This window comes from Aulonocara stuartgranti (assembly GCF_965226115.1).
Source record: "Aulonocara stuartgranti genome assembly, chromosome: 3".
Taxonomy (NCBI): domain Eukaryota; kingdom Metazoa; phylum Chordata; class Actinopteri; order Cichliformes; family Cichlidae; genus Aulonocara; species Aulonocara stuartgranti.
In genome coordinates this window covers 17,082,198-17,095,541 of record NC_138941.1, presented here as the reverse complement: position 1 = coordinate 17,095,541, position 13,344 = coordinate 17,082,198, and the positions used below count along the sequence as shown (strand labels likewise).

The 13,344-nt window shown below is 44.9% G+C and overlaps 2 protein-coding genes across 3 annotated transcripts in view; both read right to left on the bottom strand.

Moving 5' to 3' along the window:
- The window catches only part of LOC309702568 (uncharacterized protein), a 1,257,380-nt gene that overhangs the window by 424,914 nt on the left and 819,122 nt on the right, over positions 1-13,344 (bottom strand). Inside the window, exon 25 of the mRNA XM_082527161.1 lies at positions 4,905-5,102. Coding sequence (XP_082383287.1) covers positions 4,905-5,102 — 198 coding nt within the window. The remainder of the gene's footprint in view (positions 1-4,904; positions 5,103-13,344) is intronic.
- The window catches only part of LOC309702584 (protein NLRC3-like), a 97,540-nt gene that overhangs the window by 54,345 nt on the left and 29,851 nt on the right, over positions 1-13,344 (bottom strand). Inside the window, exons 3-6 of one of the 2 annotated variants that reach the window (XM_082527199.1) lie at positions 13,198-13,311; positions 10,994-11,095; positions 8,545-8,780; positions 7,013-8,428 (exon numbers count right to left, since the gene is read on the bottom strand). In XM_082527199.1, the coding sequence (XP_082383325.1) occupies positions 7,110-8,428; positions 8,545-8,780; positions 10,994-11,095; positions 13,198-13,311 (1,771 nt within the window). In that variant the 3' untranslated portion in view covers positions 7,013-7,109. Of the gene's footprint in view, positions 1-7,012; positions 8,429-8,544; positions 8,781-10,993; positions 11,096-13,197; positions 13,312-13,344 lie in introns of those variants that run through there. The other variant, XM_082527198.1, reaches the window with a different exon arrangement.

The window sequence follows — 13,344 nt, the reverse complement described above, 5'->3', positions numbered from 1 at the left end:
GGGAGCAAAGAGAGAAAAAGCCCTGGTCCTGATGCTGTGGGAGGGAAATGATTGAAGTGTGCAGTGAGGAACTGACTGGGAGATTTTCACACATTTTCCAGTCCTCCTTGGAACAACAGGAAGTTCCCAGCATATGGAAACAAAGGTTACGTGTCCTATGGCACTCAGTGATGATGGTGCTGTGGCCCCACCACCTCCACCTCTTTGTAAAGGAACTAACTGTAATCTGAAGCTTCAAATGGGACTAAGACTTCCTCCACTAGGTGGCAGTGTCTGATTAGAAAGTGTTAGTGGAGCTGGCCTGGAGTCAGAAACAGGAAGATGCAGGATTTGGGCTGAAATGGGGAAAAGTGGTTCGCACTAGTGCCTTAAAGCAAGAAGGTTGTAGGTTGAAGCTTGTTGGCCTTTCTGTGGAGGTTGGATGTTCTCCCACAGTCCAATGAAATGCTGCTTAGGTTCATTGGTGCTTCTAAATTGGCTGTAGGTGTGGATGTGAGAGAATGCTTCTCTGTCTCTCTCTGTTGGCCCTGTGATGGACTGCTCACCTGTGCAGGTGGACCACGCCTCTTGCCCTATGACAGCTAGGGCACAGGCTGCAGCCCTGTGAGCCTAAGCTGAATAAACAGTTAGCAAAAATGATCCATAGATGGCCTGAAATCCCCCAGTTAAATTCAAATTCAAATTCAAATTCAAATTTTATTTGTCACGTACACAGTCATACACAGTACGATATGTAGTGAAATGCTTGGACAACTGCTCGTGACCTAAAGAAAACAAAAAAGGAAAAGGCTATGAATAAGATAGGAAATAAATATGAAAAATTAAAAAGGGTAAATTTAACTAGGAAGGAATAGAATATAAATTAAGGTTAAAAATGAAATAACTGTACAACACAAATTAGAATGAAGGGTAAATTTAACTGGGAAGAATAAGATAAAGATAAATATATAAATTAAAGTTGAAAATAAAATAACTGTACAACAAAATACACAATACACAATATAGAACTATATAAGAATGTATGAAGAAATCTAAATATAAATAAATATATACACAATAACAGCAGCTGTACAAGTATTAACCGGAAATGAAGAATATAGTGACCAGTGTTGTGCAAAACCAAAGTCCAGAAAGTCCAGTGTGTGTGTAAGAACTGTATGTGTGGGTCAGTACTGTGTGGTGGTGTGATTGAGAGACCGTATCGCCTGCGGGAAGAAGCTCCTCCTCAGTCTCTCTGTGTTGGTCTTCAGGGAGCGGAATCGCTTTCCTGACCTCAACAGAGAGAACAGTCTGTTGTTGGGATGGCTGAGGTCCTTCACGATCTTCCTGGCCTTGGTCCAGCACCGCCTGCTGTAGATTGAGTGCAGGTCAGGGAGCTCGGAGCGGATGGTGCGCTCAGCTGATCGCACAACCCTCTGTAGAGCTCGTCTGTCCTGCATGGTGCTGTTCCCGAACCAGGTTAAGATGTTTCCCGCCAGGATGCTCTCTATGGTGCACGAGTAAAAGTTCCTGAGCACCTTGGAGGGCAGTTGGAAGTCTCTCAAGCGTCTGAGGTGGTAGAGACGCTGTCGGGCCTTTTTCACCACGGTGTTGATGTGACAGGACCATGACAGGTCCTGCGTGATGTGAACTCCGAGGTATTTGAAGCTGTCCACTCTCTCCACTGGGCACTCGTTGATGACGGGGGTCTGGTAGTTCCTCTCCTGCTTAGTGCTGAAGTCCACTATCAGCTCCTTTGTCTTACTGACGTTTAGAAGGAGGTTGTTCCTCTGGCACCAGTTCTCCAGATTCCTAATCTCCTTCAGGTAGGCCGTCTCGTTGTTATCAGAGATCAGGCCCACCACGACGGTGTCGTCAGCAAACTTGATGATGGTGGTGGAGCTGGTAGTGGCCACACAGTCATATGTGTACAAAGAGTACAGCAGGGGGCTCAGAACACACCCCTGGGGGGCTCCAGTGCTGAGAGTGGTGGAGGCTGAGACATGTCCGCCCATCCTTACTGCCTGTGGTCTGCCAGTTAGGAAGTTGGAGATCCACTGACACATAGATGAGCTGAGTCCCAGATGCTCCAGCTTGGTGGTGAGTGTGGAGGGAATTATGGTGTTAAATGCAGAGCTGTAGTCTATGAAGAGCATTTTAACATAATTCCCCCTTCTAGTGTCCAAGTGAGTGAGTGATGTGTGGAGGAGATGAGAGATGGCATCGTCTGTGGAACGATTTGGACGGTAAGCGAACTGTAGTGGGTCCAGTGTGTCTGGTAGTGAAGAAATGATGAAGTCTCTGACCAGGCGTTCAAAGCACTTCATCACTACTGAGGTGAGGGCTACAGGGCGATAGTCATTGAGAGAAGCAGGGTGGGGTTTATTCGGGACAGGAACAATGATGGACTCTTTGAAGCATGTGGGGATCACCGACTGAGATAAAGAGATGTTGAATATCTCAGTGAACACAGGAGCTAGCTGGTATGCGCAGTCTCTTAGGATACGACCTGGGATGCCGTCTGGTCCTGCTGCTTTCCTGGTGTTCACTCTCTTGAAGGCTCTCCTTACTTCATGCTCGGAGATGACGAGCACGTTTCCGGTGCTGGCAGTATCTTCCTGTCTGCAGCCGTTAGCGCCGCTAACACTAGCATTGTTGGAGACCTTAGCTGCAGCCTCGAAGCGAGCATAGAAAGTGTTCAGCTCGTCTGCCAGAGTCACGGCCGCGTTCGTCATACCGGTTGTTGGTGCTTTATAGTCCGTTATTGTCCTTAGTCCCCGCCACAGGCTCCTAGAGTCACTCTGTTGGAGTTGTGACTCTAGTTTCCTCCCGTAGCGCTGCTTCGCCTCTTTCACCGCCCTCCGCACGTTATATGACGCGGCTTTGTACGGGTCCATGTCCCCCGTCATGAGTCCCGTGTTGTAGGCAGCGGTGCGGGATCTCAGAGCGTCGCGGATGGTTTTATCCACCCACGGCTTCTGGTTGGGAAACGTTGTGATAGTCTTTGTCTCCACGGTATCATCCGCTAGTTTCCCGATGAATCCCACAACCGCTTCCGTAAACACGTTGACGTCATCGTCGGAGCTGTTTCTGAACATGCCCCAGTCTGCGTCATCGAGTGCGTCCTGTAACGCGGCCACCGATTGATCCGTCCAGCGCGCGACCTTCCTCTGAACCGGAACTTCCTGTTTCAGCCTTTGTTTGTATTTTGGCATGAGGAAGATGGCGGCGTGATCAGATTTGCCAAACGGGGGGCGGGATTGTGCCTTGTAGCCGTCCTTGACCGTAGTGTAGCAGTGGTCCAGTGTCCTTTCACCCCTGGTGGGGCAGGTGATGTGTTGATAAAAGTTCGGCGCTGCGCGTTTGAGGTTGGCGCTATTAAAGTCCCCCGTCACAATAAGCACAGCGTCCCGGTGTTGTGTCTGGTGCTGTGTGAGTGCCTCATGCAGCTCGCATAAGGCGGTGACCGTGTCCGCTTGTGGTGGAATATAAACGGCACTTACAATGACCGATGTAAATTCCCGAGGTAGATAAAAAGGACGACACATGATGGACAGTAGTTCCAGATTTGGTGTGCAGGAGCGTGTGAGAGGAACAACGTTCGCACTGTTGCACCAGTTGTTGTTCACCATTAAACACACGCCGCCTCCCCTTGACTTCCCCGAGTCCCGTGTCCTGTCCATGCGGTGAACCGAGAAGAACTCGGCCGGCTGGATGGCGTGGTCCGGCACCGCTGGGTTCAGCCATGTCTCGGTGAAGCAGAGGAGATTGCAGTCCCGAATGTCTCTCTGGAACTTTATCCTGGCCCTGAGGTCGTCAAGCTTGTTCTCCAGTGACTGGACGTTGGCGAGCAGGATGCTAGGCAGAGGTGTGCGGTGTGCACGAGCTCTCAGCCTGTTCCTGACGCCGGCTCGCTTCCCTCTAGGCCGCCGCCGCTTCCCTTTGTTCTCCCTCGAGATCTCACTCGGCCAGCTCGGATCCGGAGTTAAAAACTTCGAATTGTGAGTACATTGTAAACCAATAGAAACAAGAGTGTCACTGTCATACCTAATGTACCCAATGGTGATGATTTTGCCGATTTAGAAACGCTGAAAACTAACTTAAAAAACAAAGACAAAGAAAAAGTGGTCGGAGCAGTCGTGACGGCAGCCGACCTCACCGGCGCCTCAGTTAGCAGTTTGGTAGATAGCTATGACATGCTAATCCCATCCAGCAGCTGTATTCTACCTGTAAGCTGATCCCTGCTGAGCCAAAGCACTTTTTCATATACAAATTACAACCTTTAATAGAAACCTATTGGTCAGCATCTTATTAGCCTGCTGTTAGCTTCATTCCACAGAAAACTGAGAGAAACTAACAGAGTTGATAAAGAATAAAGAGAAATGTGCTGATTTAAAGCCTTTGAAGTGCTTCAGATGATCTCTGTCCACTTCTGTCCTCTCATTCATTCATGTAAGCTTTCTAATGCAGCTTTGATCTTCACAGTCTGCTTCATGAAACTCATTCTAACCCTGAATGTCAGAGTGTTCCTCCTTCTCTTTCCCATCATTCATGCTGGCAGTGGAGGAGATTTGGATGTTGGACTGTGTTTTGGATGATGTGTGTATGTTTGTGTTGGACTGCTGTCTGTAAAGCAAACGCACATTTTGCTTTGGATTTCAGTGTCAGACTTTAAGGTGGAATGAAGAGTTTGAGAGTTTCACAGTGAATTATCCAGTGGAGGATTTTTCTTCTTCTTTGAAAGTTTGAAATGTGAACATTGTTCTGCTGCAGTCAATGGACTAAACCAGAGAAGAAAAAAACAGACTTTACCATGAAGATCCTCAGTGTGGATCAGTATAATATCAGCCTGATGTCTGCAGTTTAGTGTCAGCACAACTTTCACATCATATTCATCTCAGCACAACTAAAACATGCTGACTGACCTCAGAGTTTCAAGTCCACATCCTGGACTCTCCAGGAAACCACACAGATGCTTCACTCCTGAATCCTGCAGCTTTTTCTTGTTAGTCAACCACCAGGACTCAGTACTCAGGTCCAGCTCTCTCAGATGGGAGGGGTTGGACTTCAGTGCTGCTGCCAGATAATCACAGCTGATCTCTGACAAATCACAGTCCATCAATCTGCATAAAGAATGAAAGATGTAAGTTTATTAGACAAAGTGTGAGCTTGAAATCATTCAGTGTTTCATCATCTGTTCAGAGCTGAAGAAGGTTCAGAATGTAGAAGTTTAGAAAATGGAAACTCCAAACAGCTGAAGCCAACAGGAAGCAGCTTCAAACAAACACAACAAGAGAAAAAACTCTGAATGTTTCACATTAAAGTCGTACATTTATCATAAAAACAGGACAAAGACTTGAAAAAGTCGTGTTTTTCCTTCCAGGAACCACAAGGCTTCACTTTTAAAGGTGAAGTGTGAAAGAAATGGACATATTTGAAGTCCAACACCTTTTTCCAGTCACATTATTAAAGCACACAAACTACAAGCTCATTTTCATTGCAACAAGTCATCTTCTGACCTGGACTAACAACACTGGTCTCTATGTGCAGCTGGCTGTGAGACCAGTGCTCAGGGAGCGTCTACAAAGTGCAACACTGAAAGAACATCACACACTCATTTGCTTCCATCATCCAACCTGACGAGGAAACAGAGACGCCTCCCCTTCAAAGTAAAAGCTGCTCCTTTTGGACACAGTATCAAAGAAAGTCTACAGTATAACATAGAAAAGACAGAACAAAGTTTTGGTTGTTTTGAAATTGTGCAGAAATGAAACTACACTAAGCTCAATTATGTGACAGACATTTCATCCCATGTTAGTTTGGCCTCATCCTGGGCCGGATTATCCAGCACACACTCTGACCACAGGCCCAGGGGCCACGCACAGCTGGGCTCCATCCAAGAGACAGGAAACAAACCAACACAATAATAAAAAGCACCATGTGATCTTCTTACATCTTCAAGACAAACATAGTAAAAACATGAGAGAAAGGAGAGAGAGGATGGAGACAGCAAAGAGAGAGCAAACACAAACAGGTGAGAGTGGACAGGTGACCAAGGTCAGCAACCAATCAGAGAGCTTCTGTTTGAGCCACAGTCACTGATGATGACTGCACATAACCAAGCAGTGTGTTACTCTGATATCAAATATGGATCCTGCTCTTATAATAATGATCATCAGATGATATTATTGTGTTATTTTGTAGCTGAATACGATGTTTGTGTGATTATCAGTGAAAGAAGCAGTGAGGAGGATGGAGAGAGAGAGAGGACAGAGGGTGAAGTTAGAAACACTAAAAGGATTTTTCATGGATTTCATGGATGATTTGAGTGATTTCCAGCAGGACACTTAAACATGTCAGTGGACGTCCTAAAGAACATATTCACTGATATGAAACGTGTCATTGAACAGGATTAATATCAGTGGAAACATGGTGGAAACAGCTGTGACTGCATGGATGTGACACACTTCAAATCTGTTCTCCACTCTTGGATTTGGGATCCATGGAGCTGCTGCTGAGTCTGTACAATAAAGGAATGGTGTGGAAGGTTGCAGCGTACGGACACAAACACTTTGTGCTTACAATCTGATTTTATTTTCAAAATTAAACTACTAACCTACACTGATCAATGATGTTAATGATCACATCTGGACTCACCCAGCCTTTCTGCAGTTCCTCACAGCTGGAATCAGTCTCTGTTGTCCCCGCTCTGATGTTTTGTACTTCTGCAGGTCCAACTCATCCAGAACCTCCTCTGACATCTGCAGCATGAAGGCCAGAGCTGAGCACTGGATCTCAGAGAGTTTATTCTCTGATCTGTTCTCTGACTTCAGGAACTCTTGGATCTCCTGAAATAATGAGAGGTGGTTCATCTCCATCAGACAGTGGAAGATGTTGATGCTTCTGTCAGGAGAGATTCCATAACTGTTCATCTCCTTCAGGTTGTTGATGACACTCTGGATGGTTGCTGGACTGATCTCTGTCTGACCCAGCAGACCTACTAAGAGTCTCTGGTTGGACTCCAGACAGAGGCCATGAAGGAAGCGCACAAACAGGTCCAGGTGGCCATTTTTACTCTGGAGGGATTTATACATGGCTCTGTTCAGGAAATCATCCACAGAGGACTCGTTTTATTTTTGTCCCAAGAAGTTCTTCAGCACCTTTGTCTTCCTGTTGGTGAAACAGTGGAACATGTAGACAGCAGCCAGAAACTCCTGAATGCTCAGATGAACAAAGCAGTAGACTGGTTTCTGGAAGATCACACACTCTCTTTTGAAGATCTCTGTACAAACTCCTGAGTACACCGAGGCCTCTGTCACATCCAGACCACAGTGCTCCAGGTCTTCTTGGTAGAACATGATGTTTCCTTTCTCCAGATGTTCAAACGCCAGCCTCCCCAGCTTCAGAAGAACTTCCCTGTCAGCCTCCGTCAGCTCCTGTGGACTCGTCTCATGTCCCTCATGGTACTTGTTCTTCTTCCTCTTTGTCTGAACCAGCAGGAAGTGTGAGTACATGTCAGTCAGGGTCTTGGGCAGTTCTCCTCTCTGCTCTGTAGTCAACATGTGCTCCAGAACTGTAGCAGTGATCCAGCAGAAGACTGGGATACTACACATGATGTGGAGGCTCCTGGATGTCTTCATGTGGGAGATGATTCTGCTGGACAGCTCTTCATCACTGAATCTCCTCCTGAAGTACTCCTCCTTCTGGGCGACAGTGAAGCCTCGTACTTCTGTTAGCCTGTCAACACATGTAGGAGGGATCTGATTGGCTGCTGCGGGTCGGGAAGTTATCCAGACGAGAGCCGAGGGAAGCAAATTCCCCTGGATGAGGTTTGTCAGCAGCTGGCTGACTGATGACTTCTGTGTGACATCAGACAGCAGCTTCCTGTTGGTGAAATCCAATGAAAGTCTGCTTTCATCCAGGCCGTCAAAGATGAACAGAAGCTGAGAGACAGCCAGCTTCTCTGCTGTGACCTTCTGTAATGTTGGATGGAAAACATGGAGCAGCTCCAGAAGACTGTACTGCTCATCTCTGATCAGGTTCAGCTCCCTGAATGAAAGCAGAACCACCACACTGACATGTTGGTTCTCCAAGCCCTCTGCCCAGTCCAGAGTGAACTTCTGCACTGAGAAGGTTTTTCCAACACCAGCCACGCTGTTGGTCAGAACCACTCTGATGGGTCTCTGTTGGTCAGGTAAGGCTTTAAAGATGTCCTGGCACCTGATTGGAGCGTCATGGAGGGCGTCCATCTTGGAAGCTGTCTCCAGCTGCCTCACCTCATGTTGGGTATGAACCTCTTCACTCTGTCCCTCTGTGATGTAGAGCTCAGTGTAGATGGTGTTGAGGAGGGTTCTACTTCCTGTTTCATCACTTCCTTCAGTCACACGTTCACATCTCCTCTTCAGACTGATCTTATGTTCATCTAAAACCTCCTGCAGACCAACATCTGCTGAAAGAAAGAAAAACAATGAGACTAAAGAGAAAGAAAACTCTTCAATGTCTGAACAACACAAGAAGTCCAGTTTTCAGAAATGAGTCCATCAGCAGACAGATGTTCAGTCTTACTTTGTACACAGCTGCTCTGACTGGCTGTCTGCAGTCCAGCTCTGCTTCTGGATCTTTCTCCACACTGGGGACAGGAGGAGTCTCCTGGTGAAGCAGACTGGTCCCAGTATGAGGAGATGCACTGTCTGCAAAACCAGTGTCCACAGCTGGTAGAGACTGGATCCTTCAGGACGTCCTGACACAAAGCACAGCAGGACGGCTGCTCCTCCTCACAAACACCACTCCTCTTCCTCTCTCTGTGAACACATTTCTTCATCACTAAAAACATTTACTGTCAGTGAAAAACATCCAGATGTGACCAAACTGCAGTTCCTCACAGTTCCTTTGATTTCATCAACACTAATGAGCTGCTCTTCCTGTCTGCCTGTCTCATTAAACACTGAGCGATGAATACAAACTCAACACTTCCTGCAGACTTCCTGACTTCACAATAAAAGCTTTCCATCAGAGAGACACAGTTATGACTTTCACTGTTTTACAGCTGCTGTGTGCAGATTATCTGGGTCAGTTCACTCTGAAGCAGCTTAGAAGTGTCCGTGTAGAGCCGTGGTCTGACACACAGAGAGTTCTGATTTTCTCTATTTAAACAAACATGATGAAGATGAGCAGGTTTCTCTTCTAGTATAAACTCTGTGTCTCTCTGGCTGGCTCATGATGGCTCATGATGATCAAAGTGCGTCCCTTATTAGCTCAATACGGGACGTGTGCTTTTGTTTCTAAATACGGGACGATTCCGTTTTTTAAGGGACGGTTGGCAACCCTAACAGTCATAGCCTGCTGCTAGCATGAATGCTAAACGTACTGCTGTGGATGATCAGCAGAAAAACATGTGGTCAGTTTGACTGTTTGCTGTATTTAAAGTGTTTTTCTCAGTTTGTCTGTATTCAAAGTGCATTCGGGGCTTTAGCTGACAGCTCTTTGTGCTAACAAACTAAACTCTCTTAGTTTAAGCCAGCAGACTTTACCAAACACAAAGCCTGCTGCTGCCTCCATGGGTTAGCTTGTGTGACTGGTGTTTACAGCAATGAAATCTAAATCACACTAATGTGTCCTCCAAGGTGTTTGGTGGGAGCACTGAGTGAAACATAAGAGCTCTGGTTAAGCCTCATCAGCTGGATAGGCTGTCCACCCTAGTCCAGGCTTTAACTCAAATCTCTGATTGGCTTTCTAACAATTAAGCCAAATATTCGAAATCTTGGAATAATATTTGACTCTTCTTTGGGCCTTGACTCACATGTAAAGTCTCTGTCTCGTTCCTGTTTCTTTCATTTAAGGAATATTTCTAAACTGCGACATATGGTCTCCTTAGCTGAACTGGAAAAAATTGTCCATGCATTTGTGTCATCGCGTTTAGATTATTGTAATTCCCTGTTTACCAGCTTGGATAAATCATCTCTTTCTCGCCTCCAAGCTGTACAAAACGCAGCACCCACTCTACTAACTCGCTCTACCCAGCGAGCTCACATCACTCCTATTTTATGTTCTTTACATTGGCTCCCAATAGATTTTAGAATTCGTTTTAAATGATTGTTTTAACGTACAGAGCACTAAATGGCCCCAGATTATTTATCCAAGCTTCTCACTAAATACACTGCTGCTCGCTGTCTCCGCTCACAGACTCAGAGTTTGTTGGTTGCTCCCAGAACACGTCTGAAGATGAAAGGGGGCGGAGCCTTTCAGTCTGTGGCACCAAGGCTGTGGAACAGTCTACCTCTACAACTACGTTTGGTTGACTCTGTGGAATCCTTTAAAAAACAGTTAAAAACTTTACTGTTTAAACAAGCTTTCTGTTGACCAATGCTGTTTACATTTTTATACTTTTAATTTACATTTAAACTCTATATTGTGTATATTGTGCATTTTGCTATTTATCGTACTGTTTATTTTAATCTCTGTGTGCAGCACTTTGTGACTACCTGTCTATGAAAAGTGCTTAATAAATAAACTTTACTTACTTACTTACTAAAATAACAAACAGGGCTGTGAGAGCAACTGAAGTGATAAAAATACTGTTTAAAGATAAAAAACACTTTGATGTTCTCTCGTCACCTAACAAAGTCCAAACCCTGTGAACTATTTTAGCTTTAATAACTGTGGATTCAGGTATCCTGAACCCATCTTTGGACATTTGTAATGAAATATTTTAAAACTCCATCAGAGACTCCTGATGTGGCTGTTTGGAGAAGGAAAAGAGGGACAAAGTGGAGCGTCGAGCTGAGGCTTCATTCACTGCAAACCTACAGTTGTGTTTCCTTATTTCTGCTGTTTGCATGTTCACAGCTGAAATAAAGCTGCCTCTTTGACTTCATCCTGTTGTGTTTGGGTCCAATCCTGCCTGCCACACAGCGCTACAGGACAAAGTCTAAGATTTTTACCTTTTTAATGAATCTTTGGTCATATTTATCCAGGAAAACACAAACATGTAAAGGAGTCATCACAGGTCTCTGACCTCACTGGTCCAGGTTCAGCACTGAAGTGTGGAGGGTAAACTTTGGACCGGTCACTCCTCACAGACGGACAGCTGGATCCTGCAGACTGTGACCTCTGACCTCTGCAGACACAAACATGTTTTATTCAATGATCAATTCTCTGATAAAGTGATTGAAGCAGCTGTGGTCACACAGACTGCAGATAATGCAGCTGTTTCCTGTCAGTAACAGTCCTCTTAGATTAGAGTTCAGCTTTTTACAGGAAAACAAATGTCCCTGAATGCAACAGTGAGACACAGTCTGCCTGTGTGGCTGTGATAGCTGCCGTTAGGAGCGCTCATGTGTTTGCAGTTAGACGAGGAGATGTTACCATCATGGACACGTTAACAAATCCTGCAGCATCACGTGGCACAAACACTTTGTGTTCCTGTCATCTGCAAGCAACAGGAAGTTCATTAATAAAGGCGGGATGGAGATGTGCCTGTGATGGTTCTCCTTCATCCAGCTGTTACACACATCTGGGCTCACATGACGAGCCTTTGTCTAATACAGCAGCTGCTCTCTGAACACTTTTCTGAAGAGGAGCTGCACAAACCTTTGTTTGCTTTCTAGAGCAGCGTATCAAAGTCAAACTACCCACTGCTAGCAGCTGTTTCTATCATAGTTTAGGATCCAGATGTGTGAGGTCTGAATTTACACCTCTGATTAAAATACATAGTTAAAAACAGCCAATTGAGTCCAAATGTGTCTTAAACCAGATAAACTGACAGTTACAGCTGAGCCTGTGTGTCCTTGGAGACACTGCTCTGCTACAGAGATGCATTTTAGAAACCAGGAAACATCAAAATCATTTAAATCAGAGAGTTCTTGTTACTAACAGCTCACCTCTCTGCAGCAGAGACTTTAAAATCAATGATAAAATCTTACGCCTAAATTAACTTTACTGTTAACGAGTTTTCATGTTTCTGTAATCCACCAGTGTGCTCATGCTTTTTTAATTGAAAACATATTTTTAATGATCAAATATAATTATTTTTGTTATTTGTGGATTTTAAATGTCCTTGACAGAGACAGATGATGATCATTATCCTGCACTGTGGTCTCAGGTTTGGTCGAGCTAGCACAAAGAATGGCTATGTTGAACTTCCTCCTGGGATCCACACTAAGAAGTGAGTCCAACATTAGCAGGGTCTCTTTCCTTTATCTGGATTCACTTTAGCATTCACAGTCACGTGAAGCTTGTTATTAACTCGATAAGTCAACCCAGGGTTTCAGCTGAGCACTCACATGAAACACATGGTGTTGGCAGCATCTGATCAATCATATTCATGGAGACGTGTATCAGCAACAGAGCAGCTGAGTTTGCAGAAGGAAGTCAAACTAAACCACAGGAACAATATGAGGAGATTACACACATAATAAAATACTAGCAGTAACACAGCTGCTGCAGACAAATCAGTCGTGTGATCGTGTGTGAGAGGAGAAGGACTGTAAAGGAGTTTGGTGTTAAAAGCTCTGTATGAATGTGGGAGACTTTGAAGGGCTTTAAAAAGGCCAATATAAAATAAAAGGCAGCAAAATTGCTGAGTGTGAAAGTCACCAGACTTATCAGAGCTCTGTGATTAAGACCTGTAAGAACACCTGTTTGTACTTGTTGACATTATATCAAACACACACGTATATTAAGCCTTTGTTTGAACTCTGGTTGAATTTGTTACTTTCAGACTGTGAAACATCACAGAGGCTGCAGCTGCAGATCTTTTATTCACCTGGAAATTTACTTTAAATGTTAGATGGAAAATGTATTGCTCAGTTTAACCAAAGTAAGAACAAGAATCCATAAACCTTCATAAAGACAAACATCTCCCAGAACATTGAGCTGCTGAAGTGTCACTGAAGGGAAAAACTATTTGTCCTCCTCCATCCAGCAACACCTGAAAGACCTGAGTGGAAGCTCCTCCCTACACTGTGTTTGAAGCAAAGCACAAAGGAGACACCTGCTGGAGCAGCTGGAGTCCTACAGGCACTCAGCCTCTTCACTACACAAACACCTCCTACAACATCCACTCTTTCCACTCTGACTGCTGTGTTTGTGGAAACACTCCAACACACACCGCTTCACACACCAACATAGAAATGTGTGTGAAAAAGAGCTGAGCTGATATTAAACATGAGGATTTATTCAAAAATACAGAGTCAGGAACAACATCTAGACACACATTACCTCTCAGCAGCAGAAGAACAGCCTTTAAAGTAAACACCAACATCCTTCGAGTCGTTGCTCTTTAAGGAAACACAGCTGGGTTCAGGTCCAGGAGATTCTGGCCTCTTATTGATCCTAAAAGAAAAACAATTGTCGCGTATTCAGAAT